The sequence below is a fragment of the Plecotus auritus genome, assembly GCF_963455305.1.
Source record: "Plecotus auritus genome assembly, chromosome: 11".
NCBI classification, from domain to species: Eukaryota; Metazoa; Chordata; class Mammalia; order Chiroptera; family Vespertilionidae; genus Plecotus; species Plecotus auritus.
The window spans coordinates 4289024-4299353 of record NC_137777.1 but is presented as its reverse complement, the minus strand read 5'-3'; the positions used below and the strand labels follow the sequence as shown (position 1 = coordinate 4299353).

The following is a 10330-nucleotide window of genomic DNA, read 5'->3' as shown; positions in this document are numbered from 1 at the left end:
CCCAGCCGCTCCGTCCCTGCGAGCTGCAGAGGGCCCGGGCCTTCCAGGAGCGAGCCGACCACGTCCCCCAGTGCGCCGAGGACGGCAGCTTCCAGTAAGGCCTCCCTCAGCCGCGTGGCCTCGCGGGGTCCGAAGGGGCCTTAAAAACCACCTCATGCTCCCCCTGGGGCTGGAGCATGGGTGATGAGGCTGCAGGGGTCAGCGAGCCAGGAGAGGAGAGGTGGCCTTCCCGCCACCCCCCCTCCCTACTCACCCCCCCACTTCCTCTCTCCCTCATCACACGCATCACAGCTGGGGAGATGGGAGGCCGAGGACAGGGAGCCTGGGTGCGGCTTTGGAGCCCTCATTGTCCACGCCGGTGTCTCCCCGCCTTAGGACCGTCCAGTGCCAGAGTGACGGCCGCTCCTGCTGGTGTGTGGGCGCCGACGGCAGGGAGGTGGCCGGCAGCAGGCAGCCCGGGCGGCCCGTGGCATGTAAGTGTGAAAGGAGGGGACGGGGTGTCCCATGGGAAGGGGGGACCCTGCTAGGGCGTGGCATGGGACCAGGCCAGTGTCCCTCTGGGCTGCTGGTTCTCCGGGCGTGAGGCTGACAGGCCCGCGCGCCAGGCCCATGTCCTGCAGGGCTCCTGTGGAATCAAGTGGGACAATCAAGGCACTTGGTCAGCAAGTAGGCGCTGAGTCCCTCCCCTCCGTGCCAGGGCCTGGGCCTGGGGCTGAGTCCCTCCCTTCCCCCCTCCCCCGCCCTGTACCAGGGCCTGGGGCTGAGTTCCTCCCCCCCTCCCCCGCCCTGTACCAGGGCCTGGGTCTGAGTCCCTCCCTCCCCCTCTCCCCCCCACCGCCCTGTACCAGGGCCTGGGTCTGAGGCTGAGTCCCTCCCTCCCCCGCCCCTCCCCCCTCCCCCGCCCTGTACCAGGGCCTGGGCCTGGTGCTGAGTCCCTCCCTCCCCCCCTCCCCCGCCCTGTACCAGGGCCTGGGTCTGAGGCTGAGTCCCCTCCCTCCCCCCTCCCCCGCCCTGTACCAGGGCCTGGGTCTGAGGCTGAGTCCCTCCCTCCCCCCTCCCCCGCCCTGTACCAGGGCCTGGGTCTGAGGCTGAGTCCCCCTGTGAGCAGACATTCCAGGCTGTGACCCAGAGAGCAGCATGGGCACCCCAAACGTGTCTACTGAGTGTTTCTGAGATTGGAGACTCGGGGAGAAACTTCCCTGTTAAAATAGCAGCTATGATGAGCACTCCAAGAAGCAGTCCCTGTTTGGGGCATGACTTAGTTAAGCCTGAAACCAAGAGCAGCTTAAGCTGGTCACATTTACTTATTTAGTTAGTTAGTTAGTCCTCACCCGAGGATACTTTTCCGTTGATTTTTAGAGAGAGTGGAAGGAAGAGGGAGAGACAGAGAGAAACATCGATGTGAGAGAGACACATCGTTTGGTTGCCTCCTGCACACACCCAGATCAGGGCTGGGGATTAAGCCTGTGACCCAGGTACGTGCCCTTGACCGGAATCGAACCCACAGCCCTTCATTTCATGGGCTGACGCTCTATCCACTGAGCCAAAACAGCTAGGGTTGTTTTTAATTTAATTAAACATTTTTTTTGGTCATCTTTAAACGGTGAGATTGAGTCTAGAATCAGCGATCCTGTCGGGGAGGAGAGCTGGGACTTGGGCGCTGGTCTTTCGGGGCCGTCCCGCTGGCTGGGGAGCAGGCTGGCTCCTGGCACTCCCTGGATGACACTGGCCAGGCCCCAGGCCCCATGCCCCACGGCGCTGTGGCTCCTCGTCTGTACCAGGAACACAGGATCGGCCTCACGGGTGGGTGAGGGTTAACACACATGTACCACCCCAGGCGCACGGGGTGTTCGGTAGGGGCAGCCATCGTTACTGTCACCCCTCCTCCTGTCGCTGAAGAAGGCAAATGGACTTTCTGATAAGTCTACAGATGCAGAGAGGGAGGCACAGAGTGGGGAAGCGACTTCCCCAAGGCTGCACAGCAAGCACGCGGGGAAATTCGCCAGGCCTGTGCTCCATCCACACCGACCTCTGCAGCACCAGGCGGGGGGCGGGGGGCGGGGGGCGCAGGAGACCGACGGGCAGGGTGAAGCCTGCCCTTCCTGCCTCGGCCGCAGGATGCTGGAAGGAGTCCCGGGATCAAGGTGGACACGCTGGTCCTGAACCTGCCCCCAACTCGCTGAGCATCCACGGCCTGCTGTAACCTCTAGGGAGGCCAGGAGAGTCCTGGGCTGAGACCTGACGCTGCCCCTCGCCCACAGGCCTGTCCTTCTGCCAGCTGCACAGGCAGCAGATCTTGCTGAGCGGCTACCTCAACGGCACGGCCGCCGCCTACCTCCCTCAGTGCCAGGATGCGGGGGAGTACGCGCCTGTGCAGTGTGACGTGCGGCGGGAGCAGTGCTGGTGTGTGGACACGGAGGGCATGGAGGTGTACGGGACCCGCCAGCGGGGCAGGCCCGCGAGATGTAAGTCCCGAGCTCCCCCGAGGAGGAGGGAGGAGGGAGGAGGGAGGAGGGAGGAGGGAGCGTGCCTCTCCCCACGGAACCAAGGGCAGAGGCTAACCATACGTGCAGACGTGCACATGAAGGATCCGTTCGTGTGTGTGTTTGAAAGCATTTAGGCAAGATCTTATGACTTCTTTTTAAAAAAAATTTCTAATGACCTTTATTTATTATTATTATTTTAAAAAATCTTTATTGTTGAAAGTATTACATATTTCTCCCCCAACCCCCATTGACCCCTTCTAGCCTGCCTCTGCCCCCAGCCCCCACTGACCTTTTCTAGCCTGCCCCGCCCCCCGCCCCAGGCCTTCACCAGCCTATTATCTGTGTCCCTGGGTTAGGCATATATGCATACAAGGTTTTTGGTTGATCACTTCCCATCCACCCACCTCCGCCACCTTCCCTCTGAGGTTCGAGTCTGTTCCATGCTTATATTTTTTATTTTGTTAAGATATGTTTTTGATTTTTGTAGAGAGAAGAAGGGAGAGGGTTAGAGAGATAGAAACAACGATGAGAGAGTAACATCATCGGCTGCCTCCTGCACATGCCCCACTGGGGATCGAGCCCACATCCTGGGCACGTGCCCTGACCGGCAATGGAACCAGCCACCTCTTGGTTCCTAGGCTGATGCTCAACCGCGGAGCTCACCTGCCGGGCCATGCTGATTCTGTCTCACTAGTGGCCCGGTGCACGAAATTCGTGCACATTAAAAAGGAGACCCAGAGTCAAGTCACACCCACCCACATGCGCCTCAAAGTCACGTGAGACTTAGACCCGGCCACCCCCCCCCCCGCCCCATTGGGCTAGATCCAGACCCGGCCAGTCCCACCCCTGTCAAGCCCCGCCTCAGGTCCCCTGGCCGGGCGCCCGGACGGGGGGCATGGCCTGAGGTCCCCCGTCAAGCCCCGCCAGGTGGGGGACACAGCCTGAGATCCCCTGTCAAGCCCCGCTGGGTGGGGGGCATGGCCTGAGGTCCCCCATCAAGCCCCGCTGGGAGGGGGGCACAGCCTCAGGTCCCCCATCAAGCCCCACTGGCAGGGGGGCGCAGCCTGAGTTCCCCTGACCCAGCACTGGGGGTGCACCTTGAAGTCCCCTGTCAAGCCCTGCAGGGTGAGGAGCATGGCCTGAGGTCCCCTGTCAAGCCCAGCCAGGCAGGGGTCGCAGCCTCAGGTCCCCTGGCCCGGTGCTGGAGCGGGGGGTGCGCCCTGAGGTCCCCCGGCCTGGTGCCGGGGTTGGGGGCATGGCCTGAGGTCCCCTAGCCCAGCACCAGGACAGGAAGCACACCTTGAGGTCCCCCATCAAGCCCCGCTGGATGGGGGGCATGGCCTCAGGTCCCCTGGCCTGGCGCCAGGGCAGGGATTGTGGCCTGAGGTCCTCATCAAGCCCCACCGGGTGGGGGGTGTGGCCTGAGGTCCCCCGGCCTGGTGCCAAGGCAGGAGGCATGGCCTGAGGTCCCCCAGCCTGATGCCAGGGCGGGGGGTATGGCCTGAGGTCCCCTGTCAAGCCCCAGGGGGGCCTGGGAGGGCGTAGCCTCAGGTCCCTGCTGATTGCTCGTTAAGGCTCCTTAAGGGAACTTGGCCTCAGCTGTGGGTGCAGCCATCTTTGTGACAGAGTGATGGTCAATTAGCATATTCCCTCTTTATTAGATAGGATGTTCCCACGTGGAGGTGGGTGATCAGTGTTCGCTGGCGATGCTTAGGAGCATTGCAGGATCTCGGTAACCTGGGTCCCTGTCTGGGTCTCCGCTGTCACATGGGGGCATGACTCCTGGCCTGTGGACTGCAGAAACACATGCACCTGGTCACACATGAGACGTGAGCATCTCTCCTTGGAAACGTCTAGGTCCCAGGAGCTGTGAGATCAGGAACCGCCGCCTTCTCCACGGCGTGGGGGACAAGTCGCCCCCCCAGTGTTCTCCAGACGGTGGGTTTCTGCCCGTGCAGTGCAAGTTTGTCAACACCACGGACATGATGGTCTTCGACCTGGTCCACAGTTACAACAGGTAAGGGGAGCCGGCCTCGGGGCGCACCCGGCGCTCACCTGGGGGCTGGGTGCTGCGAGGTGTCACGCACTCGGCCTGGTGGGAATCAGAGAGGCAGGCCGGGGTTCATACGCTGCTGAAGGACATCTGAAGGGCGGCCGCATTTTGAACAAAGCACGCTGGCAGCCGCTATGAGTATTAAAATGCATGAACCCTCGGGCCCGGCCAGCCCGTGGGAGTGAAAACTCCAGAAGGTGAGGACATAGTATGAGGATGTCTCCTGCATCGGTTTCCATCGTAGCAGAAACCTGGGAGCAAAGTGACTGAGCCACCCGAGGTCGTCCCCGTAAATACTCATGCGGCACTGAGCAGAACGCGTCAGAGTCGCACCCGCTGGTGGGGTGAGGGCTCTGCATGCACAGGATGGGTTTAGTTTTTATTTATTATTTTATTTTATTTTTTTATTGATTTCAGAGAGGAAGGGAGAGAGAGAGAGAGAAACATTAATGATGAGAGAGAATCGTTGAGCTGCTGCCTCCCGCACGCCCCCTACTGGGGATCGAGCCTGCAACCCGGTCGTGCGGCCTGACCTGGAATCGAACTGTGACCTCCTGGTTCATAGGCCCACGCTCAACCAGAGTCATGTCGACCAGGCTGGTTTAGTTTTTAGAAAACACACACGCAAACGGATCCTTTCCTGTGCATGTCTGCATGTATGCTTATCCTGTGTCTGTAGAGCACCAGGTGGCGCAGGGAGTGGTATGAATGGGCACGTGCTGGGTGGGATCACGGGCACTTGAGGGCCAGGCTCCTGTGGAGAAGCAATGAGCAGGAACGAACAGAAGACGGTGCTATAAAAAGCACGGGCATGATCATGTCTGTGCTTTTCTGTAAGTTGTGTGTATGCATGCGCTTACAAGTAAGTTTAAAGATTTAAATAGTAAACCTCACAAGGGAGACGTGTGATGGGTCTCCGCCAAGTAGTCGGATCACCTGCCTATTCTTGTGAAGGCCCCGGGGGGTGGGGAGGGGGCGCGCGGGGACTGGGCCGGTCCTCATCCGCAGCTTTGCTCTCCGAGGTTTCAGTTACCCAAGTCCGCCCTGGCCAGTTTGGCTCAGTGGGTAGAGCGTGGGCCCATGGACTGAAGGGTCCTGGGTTCGACTCTGGTCAAGGGCACATACCTCGTGGCAGGCTCCATGGGGAGGCAACCAATCGATGTGTCTCTCTCACATGGATGTTTCTCTCTGCATGCCTCTCCCCCTCCGTTCCACTCTCTCTAAGAATCAATGGAAAAATATCCTTGGGGGAGGATTAACAAACAAACAAACAAACAGATCAAAACAAAACAGCAATAACTCAAGGCCCACCGCAGTCCAAAAAGTGTGAAATGCGGAATTCCAGAAGTCAACAATTCACACGTTGCCAATTGCACCCATTCTGGGTCACGTGACTCAACCCTGCGTCCAGCGTCGCCACGCCGCGGGTGCTCTGCCCGTGGGCACTTAGGAGCCACGTTGGTTATCAGACCGGTACCCTGTCATGGTGTCCTGGTGGCTGGCGGCACGTCGCCCTGATTTTATTCATTAACGGTCCCAAAGCGCAAGAGCAGTGATGCTGGCGGGTCAGCTCCGCCGCGGAGAGGCCGCCCAGGGCTTCCCTGGAGGGAGAAGGTGAGCGCAGGCCAGTTAGACGCCCGCAGGACCTTGGCCGCGGCGTATCGGTGCACGTGTCCTACTTCATTACCAGCTGCTTTGTGTCCATCTCTTACTGTGCCTGCTTCAGCACTGACACTTTATCTCAGGTGTGTCTGCGTAGGAAAAAGCGGCCCATAGAGATAGGGTTTGCCACGCTGTGGTTTCAGGCATCTCCTGGGGGTCTTGGAACATATCTCCCACGGATAAGGGGGGACTGGAGTAAACAGGCTGAGGATACTGATAGGAATTCTCTTGGAGAACCGAGCCTCGACGTGGCTGTCCTCCAAACACCCGTTTCTCTCCCTGTGGGAGAGAGGGGGCCTCGGGCTGTGCTGGCAGGGGCCACAGACACGCAGCCTGGGGTGGGAGCTGCAGGACGCCGGAAGAACTGGCGAGTTTTAAGTTGAACCCCGAGGTTTCTGTTTGTGTAGGGACAAATAGTTGAACGTCTGCAGTTTACTTGTTCAACCTAACATGCAAAATTCCGAGTTCCTGGTTCTGAAGAACAAGGTGGGGGGGGGGGCTGTGTGTGTTCTCCCACGGCACCAGGAAGCGGGCCCGGAAATGCCGCTTTTGGACGGAGCGTGCACCCTCCGGTGCTCCGTGTCCTGTGGCGGTGTTAGCGCTGCCTGCTCCGTCCGTCTGCACTACCTGCCCAGCCCCTTGGCATTTGGCCTTGTGCTTGGCAAAGTGGCCTAGTCCCTGACCCTCTCGGAGCCTCAGTCTCCCCATCTGTAAAATGGGGACAACCCCCTGCTTCTTAGGGCGTGGTGAAGACCCGGTGAAACCTCGTCTCTGAAACCACTGTGAAAACTGTAAATTATGATGCATTTGTAGGGAATTAATAGTGCATAATCCAACTTCAGCAAATGTAGATTAGGTTCCCTCCCCGGCCCAGGCCCCCGCCCCCCTCACACACACCCAGGCCCAGAGAGTGGCCTGCCTGTGAGCACATAAGAATCTCCAAAGAGTCTGATTTAGTGATGCTCACGGATGCAAACCAATACGTGCTCAGTTTAAGTTCAAGTGGGTGCTTGCTGCCTTCAGGGAATTGACATCCTTCAGCCCACGTTAATCCTTACAAGGATAATGGGATGGATCTTCACGGTCTCTAGCGTACGAATGAGGAATTGAAACACCAGAGGTTAAGAAGCACAGTCAGCCTGGCTTCTTTCACTCTCCCACACAACCTCGATTCATCTATTTCCCCTGCAGGGCGTGGCATAGAGCCTGGCACACAGTAGGCCTACAATGTATGTTTACATTCCCTGCATCTGAGAACTTTGCTGGGTGTCAGTTTGAGGCGCAATTCACAGCTCCTTCCACAAGAGGGCAGTGGAGGTAAATGCAAAAGTTCAGGACTAAGCATCCCTTGTTTAAGACAAACAAAAAAAACGCCCCCGTACTCCTGAAATGGGATCCTTTCTTTTTTGTAAGCAAGCATGTCGTCTCAGAGTGCGTTTTGATTTAGGAAGGTCATGGGAAGGGTCAGGTAGCTGGTTACTGGAAGCCCAGCCATATTCAGGAATTTTCTGATAAGCAGCCCTCGGCCCAGCGACTCCCCGGGGCACCGTGGCAGGAGCCATGGAGGCCACGTGGAAAGTCTAGACTTAGCACCCAGGGTTGTCAGATAAAAAAAAAAAACACAAAACACAGGATGGCCAGTTATACTTCAATTCAGATAAGCAGGGAGTACTTTCTGTAGTATAAATATGCTTCTCCCCAATATTGTACCACGAATTTTGAGCCTGGGGTAAGGGGTGGGAATATCGCAATAACCATTGTAGTTGGAATTAGAAAAGAATGGACTGGGATTGGGGCAAAGCAGAGTGGGTGCTGGGAGGCGTCTCTGGGAGTCTGAGGGCTCTGGGACTGGTCCAGGAGAGAGGGGATGGCTTGGGCTAGGGTAGCTGATGGAGAGGAGGGTGGAGGGATGTTTACTAGGTGAAATCCACAGGACTTGGGGGAGGAAGAGAGAGGGAGGGTGAGGGAGAGGGAGAGTGTAGGGTGAGTTTGTCTTTTCTTGGGGTGGCAGAGAAGGGTGGGGGAGCAGGGAGAGGGAGGTGAACTCGTGGCCGAGGCGGAGCCTATTAGGGATGAAAATGGTTCAAAGACCTTGCCAATGCCAATGGCAGAAGCAGCCAATAAATAGCTTAGTGACGATGATTACGCTGGGGGAGGAGCCCCACGTTCATAGATGGTGGTACCGCTTCTGACATCCGGTTGCCCATCCAACTGGATCAGGAGAAAGAACTCAGGAAAGATTCAGAGCTTGAACTTACTTGAACTTACATTCGGACACGAATGCAGAGCAGGCAGGGCGCTAAGGACCCCGCCCTGTCTCAGTGGCAGCTCCCCATCCGTCGCGCTGCCGTTGTCGAACGAGCCTTGGCAGTGGACTAGGGTACCTGGCCCCTGGTCGTGGCTGGGTGACCTTGAACTGGCCCTTCTTTACTCTGAATCCCAATGTCCTCGCTTATGAGCAGGTCGATGTGTATGACACATTTTGCAGATCATCTTTTACAAAGTGGTGGCTGAATGAGCGAAGGTCATGCTTATGCTACGGAAAGCCCTTTGCGAATGGAATGATCCCAGGTTCCAGGGAATGAGCTCTTATTGTACACCTCCGACTGGACAAAGTGAGCGTTTAGTTCCTATTAAGCATGATTCACGAACTGTGGCAGTCTTCGGTCTACACCTTTTGTCTATAATGTCTATAACGTATACACAATCATAGACCAGCAACATGGGGAAAATCCACAATTCTGTAGCACTTTCCTAGGCTTTTTTTTTTTCCCATATTCATTTCCATTCAAACTCATGTTCAGGCTCCGAGCAGATTCTGCACAATATATTGCCTGCCAGGCCTGGTTCATGTACGCACCAATCCCAGCGGTTGTATGCACAGGCCATTGCGCGCTCTACCCTTTACACGTCATGTTATGTACACATCCACTGAGGGGGTTTCCTCCAATTTAGGTCTTCATTTTCCTGTCCCCGGACACGAATGTTGCTTCCGTGGATTGCTGGGCTGGATGCCACAGCCGCAGACTCGGGGCGCTGATTGTTTGGGGATAGATCCCAGACACAGGTGGACGCACATCAGGCTCGGGCCCCGTGGGCCAGCTCCCTGGGACGGAAAGGCAGACCTCTCAGTATTGCATAAAGCAGCAACGAGCCCTCTGCTTGCTCAGTCCCTGCCTTTGGGAAGGCCTCCTTCCTGTGGCTTTACATCACCGGCGTTTCAGGTGACCTCCCGGTGGGAACGCAGCCAGTTAGCCCCAACAGCAGTCGCCAGGTCAGCCGTGAGTTACGTATGCTTTCCCTCGGCCTCTGGAAAGGGTTGTCTCGCCCTCGTGAGTGATGTCATATTGATTTTGTGTTTTTGCAAACGGTGGACCGGGGAAATGGCCTTCCCAGGAACTCCCTGTGGGGGATCTGGCTCCTTGTCAAGCTCTCGACAGACGGCGAAGGCTCCGAGGCTGTTTGATCTCCCAAATGAGATCATCCGCCCGGTGCCACATGTTTGCAAGGCAGCTGGGCCTGGCGCCTCTGGAGTGCTGTTGAACGGAAGGAACGCGCTCAGGCAGTGCGCGTTACCTACCTTCCACCCGATGCTATGAGACACGGGCCCGGGTGCAAATCGGTCGAGTGCCACGAGTGAGGAAGACGGCCAGTGGGTAGAGGACAGGTAGGCACAGCTCTGGCCGGTAACACCGATTCAGGAAAGACACACACTCCCCGCAGGAAGCCCGGAGCAAATGGCGTGACATAAAGAATCAGACGTGCCTTTCCCGCCTCTGTTCGCGATGAGTTGCCGTTTAAGAAGCGGTGACGTCCACGTCCTTCCCCTTCAGGTTTCCAGATGCATTCGTGACGTTCAGCGCCTTCCGGAGAAGGTTCCCCGAGGTGTCCGGGTATTGTTACTGCGCGGACAGTCAAGGGCGGGAACTGGCTGAGACAGGTAAGCACACCTTAGGCCAGCCGTGGGCAAACTACGGCCCGCGGGCCGGATCCGGCCCGTTCGGCTGTTCTATCCGGCCCGCGGAGCCGAAAGAGCGGAGGGTTCCCTTGCTCTCCCCTCCGCTCCTTTACTTTGAATTTATATTAGTTCACACAAACACTCCATCCGTGCTTTTGTTCCGGCCCTCCG

The 10330-nt window shown here is 57.7% G+C and overlaps 1 protein-coding gene across 1 annotated transcript in view; it reads left to right on the top strand.

The window, feature by feature from the left end:
* Window positions 1–10330, top strand: part of TG (thyroglobulin) — a gene marked incomplete at both ends in the record, with an annotated part of 170570 nt that overhangs the window by 1284 nt on the left and 158956 nt on the right. The window contains 5 exons of the mRNA XM_080646381.1: window positions 1–94; window positions 376–473; window positions 2262–2465; window positions 4344–4503; window positions 10035–10141. The exon at window positions 1–94 is cut by the window's left edge and continues 15 nt beyond it. Coding sequence (XP_080502507.1) covers window positions 1–94; window positions 376–473; window positions 2262–2465; window positions 4344–4503; window positions 10035–10141 — 663 coding nt within the window. The remainder of the gene's footprint in view (window positions 95–375; window positions 474–2261; window positions 2466–4343; window positions 4504–10034; window positions 10142–10330) is intronic.